At 34.8% G+C, this 23977-nt stretch overlaps 3 protein-coding genes across 5 annotated transcripts; 2 read left to right on the top strand and 1 right to left on the bottom strand.

Moving 5' to 3' along the window:
• The first annotated feature begins 308 nt into the window (after positions 1 to 308).
• LOC137918946 (serine/threonine-protein kinase mTor-like) lies at positions 309 to 21726 on the top strand. Of its 3 annotated transcripts, none has more exons than XR_011106710.1 (12): positions 309 to 705; positions 1133 to 1903; positions 2730 to 5311; positions 6219 to 6385; positions 7351 to 7636; positions 7709 to 9450; positions 9796 to 9955; positions 11271 to 11486; positions 11878 to 12249; positions 12990 to 13304; positions 14004 to 14755; positions 21656 to 21726. XR_011106710.1 is itself a non-coding variant. In XM_068761891.1 (11 exons), exons 1-11 carry the CDS (start codon positions 483 to 485, stop codon positions 14436 to 14438), a joined length of 7269 nt encoding a protein of 2422 aa, XP_068617992.1. In that variant the 5' UTR covers positions 309 to 482; the 3' UTR covers positions 14439 to 16324. The 3 variants fall into 3 exon arrangements, 1 of the variants encoding a protein (XP_068617992.1); XR_011106711.1 differs by lacking the exon at positions 21656 to 21726 and adding an exon at positions 15883 to 16324; XM_068761891.1 differs by lacking the exon at positions 21656 to 21726 and having other exon boundaries at positions 14004 to 16324.
• On the bottom strand, positions 19269 to 21190 carry LOC137918947 (cytidine deaminase-like). Its single transcript, XM_068761892.1, has 2 exons — positions 21056 to 21190; positions 19269 to 20638 (listed from the first exon to the last, which is right to left on the bottom strand). Exons 1-2 carry the CDS (start codon positions 21090 to 21092, stop codon positions 20214 to 20216), a joined length of 462 nt encoding a protein of 153 aa, XP_068617993.1. The 5' UTR covers positions 21093 to 21190; the 3' UTR covers positions 19269 to 20213.
• LOC137919013 (serine/threonine-protein kinase mTOR-like) lies at positions 21142 to 22090 on the top strand. Its single transcript, XM_068761973.1, has 2 exons — positions 21142 to 21153; positions 21656 to 22090. The coding sequence occupies exons 1-2, from the start codon at positions 21142 to 21144 to the stop codon at positions 22088 to 22090; spliced, it is 447 nt and encodes a 148-aa protein (XP_068618074.1).
• Positions 22091 to 23977: the final 1887 nt, after the last annotated feature.

Raw genomic sequence — 23977 nt, forward strand, 5'->3', positions numbered from 1 at the left:
TTCAAATAGTGATTCTTCGACTATTTTTTGTTTTTGATGACCATTGTAAATACATTTAGCTCTATTTGTAATCTCTGACAATTTTGTCTAAATTATTAAATTTAATGTGCTCATTAAAATGATTTCCGCTTATTTATTTTTATATAAATTTCTATATATTTCTGAATAGACGGTCTTCGGTATATATATTCTATTATCCCAGTATTTTATACCTAATATGACATCTGTCAAATAATGTTTTTGAAAAATATTTTTTATTGGCTACATGGTTCCATTGTTTACATTTTGCTTGAATAATTTGGAAAAAATAATATGTAGTATTATTCATTATTAAAAATTAATGTAAAATGTAGTAATGATGAATGTTTTACATATGTATGTGACAGCATTTGTATCTAATTGCCGAAAGGCTCTTTAATCGAAAGCAAATTATAAAAAAATATGAAAAGTTTTATGAAATATTTCCTTTAATACCAAACAAAATGACGAGCTATCAAGTAGCAGATTTGGTTTGTGGATTAAAATCAAGACACGCAGAAACCAGGCACAAGGCAATACGAGAACTGTTACATTTTGCTAGAACTGATCTACGAGAGATGTCTCAAGATGCATTGAATCAAGTTCTAGATGATTTCAACCAAACCATACATGCATTGACTTCAAGTTACGATAACAATGAAAAAAAAGCCGGCATACTTACTATAGGTAATTTTGAGGTTATTTCGTTAAACTTTTATGATTACACAAATGTATACTTGCATAAAAGTTGATGGATGTATTTAGCTATATTAATAGTAATTAGTAGTTTTTATTATGATATAATTATTTACATGTAATTGTAGAGAATGTATATTTTATGATTAGACTAATATAGAATATATTAGTCTAATATTACAGATTTGTTTACAAACTTCATTATGTTGATTGAATTTGTCTTACCGTCTTTAGCAACTTAAACAGTTCATTGAGTAAGAATGCCAAATTATCACTCACCAGTAGCATTCATGAGGATATCACCATGCATGTTCCTTTGAAAGACATTATGCAAAAGCTTAATCCTAGCCATATCACATAATATTTTGGCCATAAGTCACTTTATTTCTACTTTATATTCTTTTCTTTTTTATTTTAGTCTGTCTTATTGGAGGAGATACAGAAACAACAAAAATAAGATTGAACCGCTATGCCCAGTACTTAAGAAATATATTTCCTTCTAATGATGTCAGTATTTTAGAACTAGCTGCTAAAACAATGGGACGTTTGGCTATATCTCTTGGTGTTAAAAGAGGAGAGTATGTTGAGATTGAAATTAAAAGGGCATATGAATGGTTGTCTGAAGAGAGAAGTGAAAGTAAAAGACTGTCAGCTGTATTAATACTACGAGAACTTGCCATTGCAATGCCGTCATACTTTTATCAACATATTGGTGGATTTTTCAATAATATACTCACTGCCCTTCGAGATCCCAAAGAACAAATTCGGGAAATGGCTGCTAAAACTCTAAGAGCTGCCTTTGTTGTAACATCTCAGAGAGAACAACCAGACCAAAGTAATAAAGCACACTGGTATTCTGAATGTTATGAAGAGGCTATGACATCATTTTCTGATCAAAACACACGAGAAAGAGGATTGAATAGAGATGAACATGTCCATGGTGCTTTGCTAATTTTCAATGAACTTTTGAGATGTTCTAATGCAGCTTGGGAGAAAAAATACACAATGCTCATGCAAAAGTTAGATGCAGAACAAGATGTGTCTGATGAAATGCTCTCTTTAAGTTCAAAAATGCATAATGTCTGGACATCACAGAATTTCTCTGAAGAAAAATATATTCCTATGGGCATTTTTGAGTCAAGTATTTGCAGAAAACTAATTGTTGAAAAATATGAGAAGATTGCATCTGGTAAGTAACTTTAATCATTGTTAATTAATATTTTGTTACTTCAGTAAAGATTAATATATTAGACCTTGGAATTATAAAATAGCTATTATTTATTTAAAATTTTTTGTAGGGATTTAAATTAAATACTTTTGAAAAAATAAGTTTCATTATATTGAGCAGTTGTAAGACTTCTCAGGTATTTCTTTGTATATTCTTAGTAATTAAGAATAAAAAATTGTTTTAGTATGTACATGATTTTAGTAGTATTTTAACTCTATATCTAATATTTATGCTAAATTATTATTTAACATTAAAAATTGACCACTTTGTTACTGCTATAACTATTCAGTGCAAAAATAGATTTCCTCTTAGTTTTGAATGGCAGGCCTCAAAATTGTTATTCTTCGTGATGCTGATTCATAAGGAATCCATCTCAACCAAGATAATTAATGAAATGCATTTTATCAAGCTTCTACCTCTTTTCTTTATTGCTAGGTAGCTTTGCTTGCAGTTAACTTATGTAAAGTCTCTGATGAATTCAAGTTTATATGATTCTAATCTAAATTATATTAAACTTACTATTAATGTAATTGTTTAATTTCTCTCAATCTACATTGCATTACGCCTGACAAAAAAAATTTAACCCTCATAAGCAAATGATATTGAATTGTAAAAATTGAAGCACCTGGTGATCTACCACACTCCAAAGTAAATAAAATGTTATAAATTGTATCAAAGATGGAGGATACAAACTTGTCCCTTATCAATGTCCTATTACATGGTTAATAAATTTCTGCACTTTAAAAATATAGTTTGTAACAATTACAAAGGTTCTTGTTAATTTCAGAGGTAATGGCACAACAAATATCCAGATCACATAGTGTCCATCAAATGCTATTATTGATAATACCAAGATTAGCAGCATTAAATCGAGAAGCTTTTTCAAAGAAACATCTCAAGTCCACTATAAATCATTTAATAACATTTTTGAGAGGCAGGGATAAGGAGAAAGCCATGGCATTTACGACACTGGGGCTAGTCTGTGTCGCAGTAGAGGGTGATATTCAGATATACTTAAATAGGATTATAGAAATCATAAGACTAACATTACCAGTGAAAGATGTGCCAAAGAAACGTAATGGCACTGAAACTCCTTTGTTTAACTGTGTAACATTACTAGGGTTTGCTATGAAAGAAGATGTTGCCAATGAAGTAAAAGAACTGCTTGATCCTTTGTGTGCTACCGGTCTAAGCCCACAACTAACGACATGTTTTAAAGAACTTAGTCAAAATTTACCATCTCTGAAAACAGAAATTACAGATCGTTTACTTAATATTCTGTCATTAATTTTAAGAAAGAAACCATACATTTGCAACAATTCAGAACAACATTTTGTACACATATTATCTAATGCTCTTCTTGGGGAACCCTACGACGCTAATAAATTAGTTCTAGCCTTGCGCACTCTAGGAGCGTTTGATTTTGAATGGAACAATACATTAATGTCTTTCATTAGGAGGTGCACAGACTATTATTTACAGAGTGAGCAACACGACATTCGTTTGGAAGCCGTCAAAACAGCAGCAAAGCTCTTGATTAAAGCAATCGAAAGATGTGCCCAAACAAATTCGCGTACGTTAAGTTTGATTGTAGATGAATCTCTTGGGAAACTTTTAGCTGTTGGTAGATCCGATTTTGATCACGAAGTTCGCTACAAAGTGCTTGAAATTTTTACAAATCCAATTTTTGATAGATATTTAGCAAATGAAGAACATCTAAACTGTCTCTTTGTTGCAATTAATGATTCCACAACTGAAGTAAGCGAATTGGCTCTTTGCGTAGTTGGTAGGTTGAGCAACATAAATCCAAGTTATACGACTCCTACTTTGCGACAGTTCTTTGTACAGATTCTTATGGAACTGCAATATTCCGAGTCCAATCGAAATAAAGAACAATCTTTGAGAATGGTTAACAATATCATATCCCATGCGCCTAGAATAACTCGACAATTTGTAGATATAATACTCAAAGTTCTTGTACCGAAACTAAAAGAAGAAACTGGTAATTCAACTATGGTCTCTACTATTTTAAAAGCAATAGGAGATCTCGCGGAAATAAATAGTGGAGGAAATGCTTTAGCTCAATGGCTACCTCAACTAATATCGGTGCAGTTAGAAATACTGGCAGATCCTAACCAAATTGAAAAAAGAAGTGTGGCATTGTGGTCGTTTGGGCAAGTAATCAGTGCAATGGGATATGTGGTTACACCGTACATGGAATATCCTCATCTAATGGACATGCTTTTAAGTTTTTTGAAAACAGAACAGCAGGCCAGTGATCGCAGAGAAACAATACGTGTTTTAGGATTACTAGGAGCTTTAGACCCGTACAAACACAGAGTTAATCAGGGTCTGATTGATTTTCAAACCGCATCCACTCTAATTCCAATACCAGAAACAACTGCTACGTATGACAATTTTGACATGAATGTAAGCGATATGCTAGTAAACATGTCACCGTTGGTTCTAGATGAATTTTATCCAGCTATAGCCGTTACATCATTAATGAAGATTTTGCGTGATCCATTACTAGCAAGGCATCACGTCAGCGTGGTGCATTCAGTTACTTTTATTTTTCAAACACTGGGAATAAAATGTGTCCCATACATTTCTCGTGTGACCCCAACTCTTTTGTATGTAATTCGTACAACCGATAATGGAAACTTCCGTGAATTTTTGTTTACTCAACTGGCTCAACTGATATCTGTTGTGAAAATTCATATCCGAACTTATTTAGAAGACATATTCGACATAATTAGAGAATATTGGACTCCTGAAAGCCAATTACAACCGACATTGATTTTATTGGTTGAACACATCGCGACAGCGATTGGTACCGAATTTAAAATTTACCTACGAAAAATATTGCCGAATATTCTTCGGGTATTAAAATATGATAGAAGTAAAGATAAGTTTTTAACAGAAAAACTATTATTAGCTATTCAAAAATTTGAAAATAACTTGGACGATGTTTTACTATCTGTCATTCCAGCGGTTACAGCTTTGTTTGATGGTCGGAACATTCCGACCTCTATATCAAAACTAGCAATGGAAACAATGGAGCATTTATCCATATATCTATATTTAAAACCTCATTCGGCTGTAATAATACAGGCTCTAGCGAAAGTTCTAGATAACAACCCGTCTCTCAGGCAAACAGCCATGAATACGTTATGCGCATTAATAGTTCAAATGGGACGCGAGTATATAGATTATATATCGTCCATAGACAGAATATTGTTGAAGCATAAGATTCAATATCCTCAGTATATAGTACTGGTCACACGCTTACAAGTTACATCCACACTCGCCTCGGATGACGATTACTTGGATGAAACTCGGACCAGGTTACGAAATCAGAAAAATGATGTGAGTTTTATTTTTGTCTTCATTACACTTATCTTTAATAAGAATTTTCATGATTATGCTGTATGATCATTTTTTATAGCATAGGTTTCCTCCCCGATCTACCTCCTCTTTAATGAAAAAAAACTGCTTATTTTGTCTAGTTATTTAATTATACCAGTTTTTTGGTTATTGTGTACTTCATCATTTCAGTCCACTGCTGGACACAGGCCTCCCTCATCGATTTCCTTTAGCACCAGTTCGAAGAGGCTTGCATTCACCGTCTTTTGACGACCTTAATTATGAGATCTGTCCAGCTACTAATAATAACCACGAATTAAAAAAAAATTATATCTCTGAATGCCGTTGCGGTTCCGTGATTCTTAAATAATAAAAAATACAACTTAATCATGACTAACTTAGTGTCAGAATTGTTGCCCTACAGTCCTAAATAAATTAGTTCATACTCATGCTTAATCTATATTTTCATGTATTTCATGAAAATAGATTTCATAAGGCCTTACTTTTCTTTAGTATCGCTACCGTCTCCATTAAGAGCACCAATGTTACCAAATTTTTGTTGTAATTTGTGGTAATAATGTTATTAGATATTCTAGCTTAGTATCTTATTTAAATTACAGGACTTTAGTGACCTATTTGTATTTTGCTTCATTATTACCCCCGGGGGATAATCATAACGTTTGGAGGACGCTCCTGCCCATCCTCTGGAAACTGATCCCTCTATCGCCTCGTGCGACGCCCAAGGCATGGTGGGCCTGATCTAAGCCGGGCCCACGTGACCAACAACGATAGTTAAGGTTGCAGGAAGTCGCGGGATGCGGGCAGTGCAAATTCAGTCATCCTGCCTGTCTTTGGGGAGAAGTGAGAAGTGTATTACAAAATAACATGTTACTGTTCGTTTCTATTACAGGTAATGACTAATATGAATGAAACACAAGTTCAAAAGTTAACATTAAACGTGAAGAATTTGCGAAAGTGCTGGTCAGTGCACAGCCTTATATCCAAAGAAGACTGGCTGGAGTGGTTACGACAGTTAAGTGTCGGATTTCTCACAGAGTCAAACAGTCACGCCATCAGGTAATTTTTGATATGTCGTTTTACATTTTTACTTCGCCTTTTTATCTTAATATATATAAATCTCGTGTCACAATGTTTATACTCAATGGACTTCTAAACCACTTAACCGATTATAATAAAATTCGCACACCATGTGCAGTTCGATCTAACTTGAGAGATAGGATAGTTTAAATCTCAAATTATAGTCGCAATTTTAATTTATTGCTAATTATTGTCTGTTATTATTTGACAGTCACAATTATCTGTTAACTCCAAATGATTCTAACAGATGTCGATACCTTTCGACTGGGTTGAGTAAGTAATCAATAGATGGCGCTGCTATAGTAAATCTACGAACGTGTCATATAAGCTACATTTTAACAGCATAATTACCACGTGTTGTTGACGCTATAAAATTAATTAAATTTATTTTGTAGTGAACGAAATACCGTATAATTCAATTATTTCCACTTTTTAAATTTTCACAGCAACGTGTGGCCGGGTCAGCTAGTATTAATATATATTTCAAATTGACCTTACTCTTGTTTTAAGATCACTTATGTTTTTAAGGTTAGAATATAATAAAAAAAATTATATAGAATACATTGATTTCATAGAATAATGATAAGATGTGGTTTTTAACTTTAAAAGTAATTTTATTTCTGGCTGAAATCAAATTATCACTTAAACTAGGTAAATCCTTTAAAAAAACAAACATTGAGAATGTATGTTTTTTAAACAGTTTTCTTTGTTTTTTTTTCTGTGTTTTTTGGTAGCATCGTACAGAACTAACTTCAATTGTCTCGGGAGTTTCTTTCAGTTCAATTCTTGGCATATATCATTAAACCATACAAACTACTGTTAGGAATATCCATTTTTTTTCCAAGTACGAAATTAAATAAAATATTTAACAAGAATATTTATTTGAAACTTTCATCAGTGTCTAATAAGTTTGTACTGATTTTTTATTCTCATGTTGTTCACAGGGCATGTTCTACTTTATCACAAAACTACCCGCAGCTAGCTAGCGATCTGTTCAATGCGGCGTTTATGTCTTGTTGGACCGAACTCGGCGACCAGCCTCGTAAGGACCTGGTCGGGGCTCTGGAACGAGCGCTCACAGTCCCAGACGTTCCCGAACTAGCGCTAGCTGTACTGAATCTAGCTGAATTTTTAGAACATTGCGAAAAGGGCGTTTTGCCCATATCGATAAAATTATTAGGTGACACCGCTATTAATTGTAAGGCATACGCTAAAGCATTGTACTACAAGGTACTTGTATATTTTTTCTTTATTTACATTGAAAAGATACAATTAGTTAATAAACTATCATAATTATTTTAGGAAGAGGAGTATCGCCGAAACCCCACGACACAAGTCGTTGAAGCTCTTATACATATAAATAACAAACTTCAACAAAAAGAGGCAGCGAATGGTTTACTGGAAAAGGTAATTACGCAAAAGAAAAATGGAGATTGTTCCCTTAATGTTCATGTGCGTTGGTACGAAAAACTACATAATTGGGATCAAGCGTTAGATTTATATGATAAAAAATTAGAGGTTGAACCTCAGGATTCAGAATCAAGACTAGGTATGATGAGGTGTTTAGAGGCATTAGGGGAATGGCGGAAGGTGTTTAATGTTACTGGTGACCACTGGGATAATATGACAGAAGATGTTAAGAAGAAATTTGCCAAGATAGCAGCGGCAGCTTCATGGGGCTTGCAGGAATGGGAAAGTATGAAAAAGTATGTCGATTGCATTCCAGAAGATTCACAAGACGGAGCATTTTATAGAGCAATTTTAGCTATTCACGAAAGTCAATGGCCCGAGTCAAGACATTATATAGATTCGGCAAGAAGTTTACTCGATGGAGAACTTGCCGCAGTATTAGGAGAAAGTTACCAAAGATCGTACGGAGCTCTTGTCAACGCGCAGCTACTGACAGAGTTAGAAGAAGTTATAACATACAAGTTAGTGGAAGAGAGAAGAAGTACAATACATAGAACTTGGTGGACGAGATTACAAGGGGGTCAACGTTTGGTTGAAGATTGGCGGAAGATGCTTCAAGTACGGAGCCTAGTCATGACTCCACGAGAGGACTTCCAGACGTGGCTAAAGTTCGCGTCGCTCTGCCGTAAATCAGGCTCTATTGCACAAGCTCACAAGATTGTCCTTTCCATTTTAGGTTGCGATCCCATGTCAAACCCCGACGTATTGTTAAGAATGCAAGACCCAAGGATCGTGTTGGCTTACAGTAAAAACTTGTGGGAGGCAGGCAATAAACGCTATGCCTACGATGTCCTGCAGAGATTTGTAGACAACTCTGAACCCGACAACGAAGACCATTGCAAATTACTGGCCAGATGTCATTTGAAACTTGGCTCCTGGTGTGAATCCCTTCAAGAAATTAATGAGTTGTCGATTCCTGAAATTTTAAGAAATTACGCAGCCGCTACAATGCTGGCGCCCGATTGGTATAAGGCATGTCATGCGTGGGCGTGCATGAATTTTGAAACAGTTCTATTTTATAAGCAACAGGATAACGTTTCGGAGAGCAGTCTTGCTGGGGGATCTGGAGAGAAAAAGGTCTCCAGAGCGGAATTTATCAACACGCATACAATTCCAGCAATTGAAGGATTCTTCAAATCTATCAGTTTGTCTAATGGGAATTCCCTTCAAGACACTTTAAGGCTATTAACACTGTGGTTTGATCACGGTCATCACCCGGCTATTTATGACGCGTTGTTTGAAGGGATACGACAAATCGATATCAAAATATGGCTCCAAGTCATACCGCAGCTTATCGCTAGAATCGATTCTCCGAGAAGTTTAGTCGCGAAGCTGGTACATATTTTATTAATCGATATTAGTAAATCGCATCCACAAGCTTTAGTTTACCCGTTAACAGTGGCCACAAAATCTTCTTTCGTGACGAGAAAAACTGCTGCTAATTACATTTTGAAGACGATGTGCGCTCACTCGCAGAATTTAGTTAACGACGCTGCTCTGATATCAGAGGAATTGATTAAAGTGGCCATTTTGTGGCATGAGCAGGTTTTCATCGCGCTGGATGAAGCGTCAAGGTAAAATTATTGTTTAATATTAATGTTCGATACAGGGTAACTGGTTATAAGTTAAAGGGGTGAATACCTCTTTTGTCAAAAAAGCTTTTACACTTATTACATATTAATGTGTATAAAGTGATCACTATGAAGTATGTTACATTACTTTCTAGAGGAATGCGATAGGTCAATAATTTCTGGTGACACAGGGGTGGATAGTAAATAATAATTAATTTTAATATGTAAACCCGAATTATGATAACTTTTTTTTAACTATGTCATTACGTTATTTATTATTTCTGAAACTATTGATTTCTTGATGGGGTGTACATACATTTTGATGTTTGAAATAATACTTTGTCGCAGGTTATACTTTAGTGAAAAAGATTATAAGGGAATGTTCAGAACCCTGGACAAGATGCACACAATGTTGGAACGGCCGCCAGAAACTCTCAAAGAAGTATCGTTTCTTCAAATGTATGGAAGAGATTTGCAAGAGGCACAGAGGTGGTGTGAAATGTACAAGGTAAGAGGTCCTTTGAAAATACACTTGTATTATTGTAACAAACATGGAGCTAAAAATATGGAGTTCAAATTCTGAGAGATTAATTTATCTCGAAAAACAGTAAGAGGTAAACAGCAATAAACATATTTTAATACCTCACAGTTTTTTACATTTGTAATGATGCTAGTAAAGTAAGTTAAAAATTGACGATTGTTTTCAATTATCGTAAATTCACCATATAAAAACTTTGGAAAATATGCTCTAGACAACAAACGATAGTATCCGAAAAAAAATATTGTTTTTATGTCTAAAATCAGTAAATTAATGCAATTGCATAAATAGAACATAAGTATGGAATCGTGTAAAATCATTAATTCAAATAAAACCTCTGAAGGTATTGGTAAATGACACTAATATTTTAGAGTAGACAGATTTAGGAGTAAAGAATGGCTGTTACTAATGGAAGGCTTTATTTTAAAGTTACTTGGTTATTTATACATTTGCGAAAATAATATCACATAGGTTTCCTACAGTCGCGCGGCGCATGAGCTGTAACTCAGGACTATAGTCCTGTTACTTTTTAGCCATCTTTAGCCTGTCAATGTTTTGTGTTGTCAAATTAATTTCTGTTGGCTTGAAGTGTAAGGTAGGTTTAGCAATTTGGCGATAATTTTATCGCCATAATGTCGATATATCTATAAAAGTTCAAGTATGGCAGCTTCAATATCATCATCATCGTGATAGTTGATAGACGCGCACTGAAATGCAAGGCCTTGCGGTTTTGAGCTGCACGCATGCATCGACTTCCTTGCGAGATCGAATTTGAAATATAAGATCCGCTAAATAACCTAGGTCACCGACGTAGCTTGAAGAATTGCTTGCCTAAGGTGGCAATGGGCGACCGAAAGGTTTTAACATGGGGAACACGTACCAATAGACGCGGCATGCGAAGTCGCGACATCTCGCGTTGGAGGATGCGGGTAATACAATACCAGTCGCCGTGACGATCTTTAGGGGTGGCTTAAGCCTTGCTGTGGGCGTTTATCGGCTGCCGTGACGATGGTATATGGAAATGCTGGTTCCACATGATTATCATACGTTTTTGTTATGTTTTTCACATCGGAATAGATCGGAATAGGTTTCGTACTTCGACATAGCTCGAAGAATTCGAGTTCGTTTGAAGTTGTAGGGGGCGGAGTATATCGTTGGGGCCGAAACGTACTCGAGTGGCGACCAGGATATAGATCGGTATACGTGACGAGGCTGCGCCTCCTTTAGATCGACCGACGACATGTTGAAGGACTTGGAGATCTTAACATTATACTTTTTGTTCAAGGAAACAAATGAAGAACGATATTTAAACGAGGCATGGGATTTGTACTACCATGTGTTCCGGCGTCTGTCAGCCCAGTTCCGATCGTTGACCTCACTGGAGCTGCAGTACGTGAGCGAACGGTTACACAAGTGTCGGGACTTCGAGCTGGCCGTGCCCGGCTCCTACGTGCCCGATGAGAGCATCATCCGAATATCACACATTAAGAGCCAACTGCAGGTCTGTAAATTTTTGCAATGTAATTTATCTTAAACCTACTAATTAATATCTTTTCAGTACTTTACTCACCTTGTTAATAACAGAATATAACCACGTTCGTCGTTCGTTTATCATTTCAGCCGTACAATGTCCTTAGATGAACATGGCTTTTCCCATAGATTTCAAATAGGACCGGTTGAAGCTGCGAGCATGGAGCATCTTGCTATTATTTCTAAAGTCATTGATTTTGGATATGATGTACCATCAATTGACAGCTATCGATTAATGCATATTTACACCTTTAAAGCTTTTAGACATATAACCATTCAAACTGTATACATTTATAGACTGTAAAAAAATTTCTTCTTGATGACGAGTTGACAAAAATCTTTTTTAAAATTTATTGTTACAGGTGATAAAATCTAAACAAAGACCGCGACGCCTAACAATCCAAGGATCGGACGGCAAAGAGTACATGTTTCTTCTCAAGGGTCACGAAGATCTTAGACAGGACGAGCGTGTGATGCAGCTGTTCGGTTTAGTCAACACTTTGCTCCAGTCCGACACGAACACCTATAGGCACGACCTAGCTATACAGCGGTACGCTGTTATTCCGCTTTCGCCTAACTCCGGCCTCATCGGCTGGGTGCCACAGTGCGACACGCTGTACAATCTAATCAGTGATTACAGAGACAAAAAATCTAATAAACTCGCTCTCAATACCGAACAACAAATCATGCAGCGAATGGCTTCCGATTACCAAAAGCTCATGTTGAAGCATAAAGTAAGTTTCTTTTTTATTAAACCAACGCCTTACATATCTTAATCAGAGATTTCCAGATTTTTTATCTGATAGACATGCATATGCAACATTTGTACCATATTGTCAAAACTCAACAAAAATTACAAGTAACAGTCGCTGACCTTAAAATATTATCTGGGTACATTGATGCGTAAAGTCAAGCCAACATTTTGATCCTTCACTATCGAAATCAAATAATATTTGGACCACTTTGGAAAATAATGTTTTAATAAGAAAAGGACTAATATATAGCTACTTCCGCTATGTAGCAGTAGTCGTGCAATAAAGTGCACCGCCCGCCAGCCCGCTGATAAAATGTATATATTATTAAGAAAAGGACTAATATTAGTCCTTTTCTTACTTAGGATTGATTTTCGCAAAGTAACGCCTGAATCTATTAGATAATGTTCTAATAGTTGTTACAAAACATTGCTTTATTTTGTATGTATTTTTATTTATTATCGACTGTATAGAGTCGATGGTCGGCTCTCTCTGTCACCTTCGAAACGGAACGCTAAACGCATATTGATAAATATTGTAATAGCTCAAGCTGGCGTCGCCTACGTCTTGCTACGTCAGCTTATGTGTCCAGCCGATTAATGAAGCTCCCCCTCAAGCGACTGAAGGACTCGACAGTCTTGTAAACTTGTAAAATATCTAATGTTACGGTTCGCAAAATTGACACCGTATTCATTGAAATAACGCTATTACAAAATTTTCAGGTAGAAATATTCGAGTACACTTTATCACAGACGCCGGGCAATGATTTGGCACGTCTACTTTGGCTGAAGAGTCCATCTGCAGAAGCATGGTTCGAGCGACGTACGAATTACACTCGTTCATTGGCTGTTATGAGTATGGTGGGATATATCCTTGGCCTGGGCGACCGGCACCCCTCCAACATCATGCTGCATCGTGTATCAGGGAAAGTACTGCACATTGACTTCGGAGATTGCTTCGAAGTAACACAGACCAGGGAGAAGTTTCCAGAAAAAATACCCTTTAGGTTAACCAGGATGCTTATCAATGCGATGGAGGTAAATCTATTAATTAAATATTAGTGTCAATACTATCAATCACATTCACATTGCTGAATTTCACGTAAAAAATATGGGTCTGAAAGAATTGTAGTTACTTGACAAGTTCTTCTCTATAAAACCAACACGGACCTGGCAGTAGTATCTGGAGAAAATTGGGACCAATGCATAAACATTTATTTAAATGTAGATTTTGTTATTACCTTATTACTATAATTACTTTATTACCTAAAGAATAAAATATATTTATATTCTTGGTGTTCATTGTGTACCTTTCTGAAGGGCTTTTTGTATTTTTTTTTAAATTGAAATGGAAACCCGTACCGTACCGTAACATTATAACTAAAATAACTTTAACTACAGATATTATTTTTCTCAAAACAGGGCGTATTTGGAACCGTTGAGTTTTAAGTTGAAGGGTGCCATTCCAGAGCAGCTCAATTTGATTTTAGTTTTTAACAAATTGAGTTCTTGTGGCCTTCTCGAAACATACACAAATGATCACCGTATACTTTGTCGATAATAATATGAATAAGTAAATAAAAGTGTATTAACCATCAGCTGATGGTTAATACACTTTTACACGTGGGTAGCAGAGAGATGAACGTCAAGCGGAACTTCACTAGGCTAATAATACGGCAATATATAACCAACATCTATGTAATTTAAATAAAATTAAATTAAATATCTTCTCTCCAGGTAACCGGCATCGAAGGCACTTACCGGTTCACGTGCGAATCAGTGATGCACGTACTGCACAAACACAGAGACAGCGTGATGGCCGTGCTCGAAGCTTTCGTATACGACCCGCTACTGAACTGGAGGCTCATCGACAACGATCGCCATTCCATCACAGAGTCGTCATTCTCTTCCGACATCGATTCGTCGTACTCCCTCCCCAGCAGGAGCAGGAATCATTTACACTACGAGTCGCTAGAGATGCCACCCGAAGCGAACCTCAACAAGAGGGCGCTTTCTATACTGAACAGAATACGGGACAAGTTGACTGGCAGGGATTTCCCCCAAATAGAAGCGGTCGTTAGTGTTCCAAAACAAGTCGATATGTTAATAAAAATTGCGACCAACAATGAAAACTTGTGCCAATGCTACATTGGATGGTGTCCGTTTTGGTGATGACAACTTGACATTTCACAGATGTCAAAATATGGTTAAGCCTGTTTGAAAATGTATATTAAGATAAATGGCCGTTTTAGCAATGTGACGAAATGGCGGTGTATATTTCTTATTTACTTAAGAATGTAATGTTTAATTACTCTACGTATTAGTAGTTGTATAATTTGACCGAAACCGCTGTACCGCGCCTTATGAAACACCGGCGAGATGTGGTCGAGGAAAAAACGGCATTGACTGTTGGAATGGCTGATCTCCTCCTCCTCTCTTTCCCCCTCCATCTAGCCTCCTAAAGCGCGATACAGCAGTTATTGTGAAGTGTGAGTATCATCGAAATACAGAAGAAATGAGCGAATTACCTTGCTAGATCTTTTTCTTTCATATATTAGTTACTTTTTATATATATAAGACAATTTCTGTCGACTATATAGGTGCACGCTAAAAATAAAAACAATGATGCGTTGTTCTGAAAACTGAGAAACGCCTTTTAAAATTATTATTTAAATTGTCGATTCCTTTTAAAACTTTATTCTCGCATATCGTTTTTAACACTTAGACATTACAAAAAAGTTCACAGCTTTCACCTCAATAGACACCATCATAACACCATTATTAACTGCGCTATCATATGTCAAGGTTAAACAGCTCATTTACCGACATTAAACAAGCGCGGCACAACACAAAGTACAGTTATTAAAGAAATTAATTTCTTTACATATACATTAGTTCCCAGAGCTTCTTTCTTTGACAAGAATACAATTAAAATTGATTTGAGACTGATGTTCATAAAATTGAAAATATGTATGTAATTATAGATATTGCTTTTAGTATATAAAAAATATTATATTGGTGTTTATCATTATTATTTGATTCAACAATTGTATCGATTCTTCGATAGCAACAGATTGGCAAGTTGAAGTGAACAGATTATCGCTGAAGGGTTGTAGTGACATGCGCCCCGTAAGACTTAAAGTCGTCGGAAGACGCTGTATGCAGACGGTTTCCATGCCGTGTTATTGGAAAACTATGGGAGAGGCTTATGTCCAGCAGTGGGCGTCCTACTGCTGAAATATTAATTATGATTATTACTTACAACCTTATTAAAAGGCATTAGTATTTATAAGCCTATTTATTTACTATTTTTGCATTAAAACGTAAGTAATAAGTTCCTGCCGATTTAAAGTTAATCGAAATACGTAACATGTGTATAGATCTAGGATCGGATGATTTCCTTAAGTTATCTTTTGCTAAATATTTATAGCGGTTTTAATGAGCTAAATAGATTTAAAGAGATTTTTGCGGTTCATCAGCTGACATAAACGTCTAGTTTGTGGTCTGTCTCTCTCGCCCATTCGCATCTCAGGATATTTTCGATGATTCCATAAGGTTTTTTTTGTTTTTAATATTATTATTTTTGCAAAACTATTAATTAGTCATTTAATTGCAGCTCGCGAAAAATTAAAAATTTGAGCAATGAATCGAACTACCGAGAAACATGGCCACCCATAGTGTAATATACCTTACAAAACTTTATTATACATGCGTAACCTAAGACAAAGAATTTTTATCTTAAGAAACAAAAGTTCTTTCCACAATAAGCTAACATTTCATCTTTAGGTAATTATAATTCCGACTGTCTCTGGTTGTAAGTGACCCGACAATGTCAATTACTCTACCTTATCACCCAATTATACAATTTTAATCTAAAGATTATATTTTTTATTAAAATCGTCTTATGTCAATATATCACAAACTTAAGACGTCAATACCATTCTTGGTACTGCTTTATCAATGTGCAACTTATGCATGTTGACTTGTTTATAACATTCACACTTCGACGAATATTTATTTGCCTTTATAAAATCTAAGAGTTCTGTTTTAATTTCCACCTCTTTACGAATAAGTTATATACGTTTGTAAAAAGATGTTAAAAGGAACATTGAATAATTTGAATAATATGTAACCAGCCAAGGAAATAAAGCGAATACTGAGCAGTAGTTATATTTTATTATTATTTAATAAAACATCTGTATCAAGGTATTTTTGGAACGTCTGTGGATTGTACTAGCAATGTGCCCCGCCCATTGCAATTTCAGACGAGTAATTTTTCGAGCTAAAAGCTAATCCTAAAAGTTATAGCTAAGATATAAAGCCAATCGCGAATCAAACACAACAAATTACCCGTTATTTTATTAATTGGGTGCGAAATAATTAGACTAACCGCGTAAGGTTTTCCTCCATTTCTGTTCAGAAATGCGAGCTCATACAGAGCGTCATACGCGCATATTTAATTGCTTATAAAATATTACGCATACCTAGGACACCAAGACATACTAATAAGTCCATCGTCGACCAGCTCAAGATTAAGATGTGGATGTCTACAATATGTGTGTAAATAAGTATAATATGTATAATATATATACCAACGAGTCCACGACTCAAGTTAATTTGGCCATTTCGCTCGCAGACAAAAAGAAAACTTTGAAACCACTGGTTATAGAGAAACTAAACGGTATAAGACCACGTGAACGATCATCGACCCGCTGTTTTGATTAAGGAAAATCAATAACTTGAACATCCATTAATATTTTCCGGCGTAAAACAAAATACGACAGTGTGGAAAGAGCTTATCATCAATTTAGTGAAGGCGTTTCAAGACGGACATGGCCTTCAGAAATACAGAAGTCTCATAAGGCTTGGATACACGGCGTACCAAATAAACTATTTTAATGTGATTTAAGGAACGATTGTCGTTTTTTCTTGTTGATTCATGGCGGTCAGTAATACGTAGTTATTACGGGCGTGAGTTGAGCACACGAAAGGTCAAGGGTGAATCCGTGAGAGCTGTCACTTGATCCGAAAATCTTAAAGTGGATGTTGAAGTGCACATTATGGTACAGAGTGCACTTGGACTACAAGTTTCGATATAATCATATACAATTACACAGTGAACGATCGCTAAACGTCGTTCCTTTATCTTGTGCTGTTGGAGACCAGAGATATTAGTGAAACATTTATTCTTTTAAAATAGGTTTTTCTATGCACCTTCGATGCGTGGAAACATATAATATATATATTTTTTGATTTGATTTAAATATATATTTATATTTATTGGCTCCAATTGTCTCCGTATGCCAGGTACGGGGCGTTGAACTTATGGAGAGAAACCTGGCAAGAAATTGGATATTTACTTTTTTAAACGCCAACTAAACAATGCTTTCATCTCATAATAGTTTAAATTCTCCAATGACTCAGCATGATACTAATCTCTGGCATGTTTGTCACCTATACTTATATTAAAGTGGAGTAATAAATCCAAGATACCTGCCACGATCTCCAGAACCTTCCAAAGCATCAATTACTTTCAGTTTTCTTACTGTCAAAGTATCTACGTGATAAAGCAACCCGTAATATACACTGATAAAACACAAATACATTAGAAAAACGTTATTCTTTCTATTTATTCAGCTTGATAGGTTTCAGGAGTAAACATTTTGAAAGGGCTGAATGTCTAGGTCATTTGTCGGCAAAAACTTTTTTTTTCGTCTATTTCCTATCGTCCCTGTATAAGGTTAAATTTACTCTTAATTTTATTCTGAAATATTTAACATTTATTTATTTTTGCGATAGACCAATAACTTCTGGTAAGATAGTCTGCAGGGACAGATAATAAACAAAAATGAATAAATTTAATATGCAGAAAGCCGAATTTTTAAACTATGTTATTTATTATTTCTTAGATATGGTGTACCTTACATTACGTGGTCGCATATACGATAATGCCTTTTTTATCTTGAAAATGATCACAGATTCGCTTATTCTAGTTTTTCGATGTCTCCGATTGATAAAAGGGCAAAAGGTATTTAAAAGACGCGACTGCTTTATATTTGTACTAGCTGATCCCGCGAACGTTGTTTTGCAAAAAAAATATTTTTAATTTTCAATTTAAAAATAAGGGTTGATCGTAGAGGGGTGAAAATTTAGGGTTGTATGTATTGTTGTATGTGTTTGTATGTTGTATCATAAAAAAATAAAAACAAATCATTTCGTCAAAAAAAAAATTTTAAGGGTGAACAACCCTTATCACTTAGGGGTATGAAAAATAGATAGTAGCCGATTCTCAGACCTACTAAATACGCATATAAAATTTAGTAAAAATCGGTCAAGCCGTTTCAGAGGAGTTCAAGTTCGAACACCGTGACACGAGAATTTTATATATTATATTTAAAAAAAAATTAAAAATGGATATATGTTATAAATAATAAATTTAGTATCACTAAGTATATGGTATTAAACAAAGCATTTTTATTAATGGGTTCACATCGTTTTTAAATATATTAAATAACTACCAAACGTTTAATGTAACACTTTATAAACACTGTTAGAAAAGTTAGCCTATATTTTTTAAGTGGAAATTACACTGATCAATTGAAAATATACAGGAAGTAATGCAATAATATATATATAATAGTTAACGGATTATCATTGTAGAGCAGTATATGCTATTCACGGATACAAGGCTATTTTTATTTATATTATTAAAAGAAGTGCTATATCTTATATAAACTACAACGAAAGGCTTAATACCAAAACTATTCACTTTATTTTGACCATATGGGCAGTGCAGAGATAAATTAATAAAAATGATATACAATGAAACAAGTGTACGTCATAAAAAGTAAAAAGATAACTAAACAATAAAAGCCTGTCATAAATATTCTTATTATAATTATTACTTATATACATATAATATATATATATATATATATATATATATATATATATATATATATATATATATATATATATATATATATATATAATAACAGTAGCTATCCCACGCCCGCTTTACGAATTTTATGAACGCCCTCTAAACTGCCTTGCAGTTTGATTTTCGCAAAATCTGTTCTAAAAATAAAGGTACTTAGCAAAATGAAATTCTTACTGATTTTCAATTCCCTACGAGAGAGAAAATTTCGTATGTAAATATATGAACATATGTAATAGATGAATATTTATGCCTTATACGCGTTCAGAAATTTAAATAAAGTGGGTTCGGATTATGGCGGGAACTCGCAAGTCAAATTGCTATTACTTTTTACATGTCATTGTAATAATTGAAAAAGCGTTATGATGTACGTAAAATGATAAACCTTCCCTATAATTAGGTTATGTCAATTTTACGAAACAATTTTTTTAGAAATATAATCGATTTTATTAGTGAAATGAAAGTATTTTCAGTAGTTGTTGTCGTAAATGTTGTATGACCTGTTGACAGTGAAAGTGCAAGAAGACATGTTATGACGCATGGCATGTCTCCTTTTCACATGCTTATCCCGCTTGTATTACAATTATTTATGTATGTATGTATGACGTTTGACACAAATCGACAGTGGTAAAAGATTTTTATGTTTATATGCTGCTTTGAGGGATATATTAAATTTAAATATGTATACGATCGCAAATTGGTAATGTAAATAAAACAATCAAGTCATTTACGATAACGGGATTCCCTGCAGAAACAATACTTATTGTATAAGAAATAATCTAATGTTTTAAATAATGAGCTTATTGAATTAATAATATCCGTTTCGTTTTACCAACATTTTACGTAAAATAACTGAATAATAATTCTATCCAAGGAAGTCATAGGAGAATGTTTAACACAAGTAAAGTGTGAAATATAAGTAATGTAACAATAATGTTTGAACTTGTAATAATTCTTTAAATTAGTCTATTGTAATTAAAAATAATTGTAATTAATAATTTGCAAATATTTTATTCAATTACGTTATCCTTCATGAAACTCTCAAACGCTAAAGGTAGTAACTTCGATAGTTTAGTACATAAAACTTTATCCATGGGAGGTTTGCACAAATAAATATCTATATCACCATCACTGCCGCGAAATTCACTTAGCGTCTGCCTGCATACGCCGCACGGCGCTGTGAAACATCCTTGCTGGTGGGCAACGACGGCGACCATTTTGAACTTTAAGTAACCATCACATATAGCTTTGGGAACAGCTGCACGCTCGGCGCAAATACACGGTGCGAAGGTTGCATTTTCTATATTACAACCGGTGTATACTTTAGATGCCTCTTCAGTCAGAATGGCGGCGCCCACTGCGAAATTTGAGTACGGGCAATATGCATTTTTTCTTGCTGCAGCTGCTTGACGTATTAAGTCTTGTACTGTTTCATCTGGAGAGATAATTAAATAATTAATACTAACATGATAAACGTGTACGTAATCGTAAATGGATTAGCTAGGTTAACCATATATATTAATGTTCAAGGCGAAAAGAGACAAGTAAATAGCATCACCTTACAGAATGCTTTAGCCAAACGACATCTGTTTAAGGATAAATTAGTAACAAATATAAGTGATCGAGCTGTAGAATAATTTTACGAGAAATATCGCTATCTGATGTTTATTTGAACGCCTTTCTAATTTAGGTCGTGGCGTATTTGTAAGTGCCAAAATAGAATACTGAACATCATAGCATTTCGTTATTGAATTTTAAATCGAAACTCAAATAAAATATTTTTAATAATGATTGTTTTATTTTAGGAATACATGTTTAAATTCAATGTAATTGAACTTTAATTTGTACTTACTCAAGGACGTGAAGTCAATAATTTCATAATTATCCATAGGGGCGCAAATGTTTTCGTATTGTGCACGTGAATAGCCGGGCCGTGCGATGTTCGGAGCGGTCAGTGTCCAACTGATTAACCATCACCTAATGGTTAATACACTTTTATACCTGGGTAGCAGAGAGATTAACGTCAAGCGGAACTTCATATCAAACAAATGCACTTTATCATTCATGTGGGCTAAGCCAATTATACGGCAATTCTCTGATCGCTATTATTTATAAATTGTACCTTTAAAAACAATTTCAAACGATTACAAAGGGAACCGATGTTCTGAATATCGGGCATAGAGGAGTGACAGTCCAAGCTGAGGTCCTTTAGTGGTAGCCTTTTAGTCTAGTCACTCCAAGAAGCGTCAGCAGAAGCGATCTAAGAGCTCGACGGCCACCCAATTTGGCAAAACACTAGCCCTCGATATTTGCTTAAATAATACGAAGGGTAGCGCACCCGAAAAGTAAAGCAAATGAGATATAATAGAAGGAATGAATTAAAACGTTTTGCTGTTATATAACCAACATCGATGTAATTTAAATAACATTAAATTAAATGTCTTCTCTCCAGGTAACCGGCATCGAAAGCACTTACCGCTTCACGTGCGAATCAGTGATGCACGTACTGCACAAGCACAGAGACAGCGTGATGGCCGTGCTCGAAGCTTTCGTATACGACCCGTTACTAAACTGGAGGCTCATCGACAACGATCGCCATTCCATCACAGAGTCGTCTTTCTCTTCCGACATCGATTCGTCGTACTCTCTACCCAGCAGGAGCAGGAATCATTTACACTACGAGTCGCTAGAGATGCCACCCGAAGCAAACCTCAACAAGAGGGCGCTTTCTATACTGAACAGAATACGGGACAAGTTGACTGGCAGGGATTTCCCCCAAATAGAAGCGGTCGTTAGTGTTCCAAAACAAGTCGATATGTTAATCAAAATTGCGACCAACAATGAAAACTTGTGCCAATGCTACATTGGATGGTGTCCATTTTGGTGATGACAACTTGACATTTGACAGATGTCAAAACATGGTTAAGCCTGTTTGAAAATGTATATTAAGATAAATGGCCGTTTTAGCAATGTGACGAAATGGCCGTGTATATTTCGTATTTACTTAAGAATGTAATGTTTAATTACTCTACGTATTAGTAGTTGTATAATTTGATCGAAACCGCTGTACCGCGCCTTATGAAACACCGGCGAGATGTGGTCGAGGAAAAAACGGCATTGACTGTTGGAATGGCTGATCTCCTCCTCCTCCCTTTTCCCCCTCCATCTAGCCTCCTAAAGCGCGATACAGCGGTTACTGTAAAAAATAGGTTATTAATAATTTTAATCCGATGCTTAGTAGATGACTCTCTTCCCGATTATGAAGTCACAGTCGTACCCGAAGTAATAACCTAATTCTTGTGATTTGGCGTACAAGTTTTCTGTTAATGGAATAGTCAATGTTAAAGTGAGTATCATCGAAATACAGAAGAAATAAGCGAATTACCTTGCTAGATCTTTTTCTTTCATATATTAGTTACTTTTTATATATATAGCGGTCCGCACCGGGCGGCACTTACCTTGGGGCGGCATTTTTTATATTTACTTATAGTTGTAAAAAGCAACTTTTTCATTTCATTTTTATTTTCTTTCTTTAATAATAAATGATTATTATAAGTTTAATATTTGATTTATATAAATTATGATTAACTTTATGATTTCGAATATTATTCCTCGGTGTATATAAATGCATTTTAGTGTAAATTTTGGATTCTAATTCAAGAACAAGATAATAATTTTATTTTATTGTATTCATTAAAATTCGTTGAATTCGTAAAAGGATCTTTACGACTTTGTTCGGTAATTTTTCGTAACTAAAATTTTTTGATGTCAGTTTATAAATGTCATTTCTTTTGAAAAGTCTATATGATTACTTTGAAGTGATATATCAATATTTTTTTTAAATCAAAAACCACTATTTGATTGACATATAATAGAAAGGGCGGCAAACTGGAGATCGCCCCGGGCGGCCAAAGTTCTAGGTACGCCACTGGGCCACCCATAGTGTAATATACCTTACAAAACTTTATTATACATGCGTAACCTAAGACAAAGAATTTTTATCTTTAGAAACAAAAGTTCTTTCCACAATAAGCTAACATTTCATCTTTAGGTAATTATAATTCCGAATATCTCTGGTTGTAAGTGACCCGACAATGTCATTTACTTTACCTTATCACCCAATTATACAATTTTAATCTAAAGATTATATTTTTTATTAAAATCGTCTTATGTCAATATATCACAAACTTAAGACGTCAATACCATTCTTGGTACTGCTTTATCAATGTGCAACTTATGCATGTTGACTTGTTTATAACATTCACACTTCGACGAATATTTATTTGCCTTTATAAAATCTAAGAGTTCTGTTTTAATTTCCACCTCTTTACGAATAAGTTATATACGTTTGTAAAAAGATGTTAAAAGGAACATTGAATAATTTGAATAATATGTAACCATTCAAGGAAATAAAGCGATTGCTGAGCAGTAGTTATATTTTGTTATTATTATTTAATAAACCATCTGTATCAAGGTATTTTTTTGGAACGTCTGTCGATTGTACTAGCAATGTGCCCCGCCCATTGCAATATCAGACGAGTAATTTTTCGAGCTAAAAGCTAATCCTAAAAGTTATAGCTAAGATATAAAGCCAAACGCGAATCAAACACAACACATTACCCGTATTTTATTAATTGAGTGCGAAATAATTAGACTAACCGCGTAAGGTTTTCCTCCATTTCTGTTCAGAAATGCGAGCTCATACAGAGCGTCGTACGCGCATATTTAATTGCTTATAAAATATTACGCATACCTAGGACACCAAGACACTAAT

This window comes from Battus philenor, unplaced genomic scaffold (genome assembly GCF_028537555.1).
Source record: "Battus philenor isolate CCGP_79_NKW_IND1 unplaced genomic scaffold, ilBatPhil1.0.hap1 SCAF_15, whole genome shotgun sequence".
Taxonomy (NCBI): domain Eukaryota; kingdom Metazoa; phylum Arthropoda; class Insecta; order Lepidoptera; family Papilionidae; genus Battus; species Battus philenor.

What these genes read in the sequence shown, in the direction of transcription:
- LOC137918946 (XM_068761891.1), top strand. Translation starts at nt 483, where the DNA reads ATGACGAGCTATCAAGTAGCAGATTTGGTTTGTGGATTAAAATCAAGA. An exon ending in ATATGAGAAGATTGCATCTG is followed by an intron (nt 1,904 to 2,729) that starts GTAAGTAACTTT and finishes TGTTAATTTCAG; the next exon opens with AGGTAATGGCACAACAAATA. An exon ending in TCAAACAGTCACGCCATCAG is followed by an intron (nt 6,386 to 7,350) that starts GTAATTTTTGAT and finishes TGTTGTTCACAG; the next exon opens with GGCATGTTCTACTTTATCAC.
- LOC137918947 (XM_068761892.1), bottom strand. Translation starts at nt 21,092, where the DNA reads ATGGATAATTATGAAATTATTGACTTCACGTCCTTGA. An exon ending in TATTGACTTCACGTCCTTGA is followed by an intron (nt 20,639 to 21,055) that starts GTAAGTACAAAT and finishes TTATCTCTCCAG; the next exon opens with ATGAAACAGTACAAGACTTA.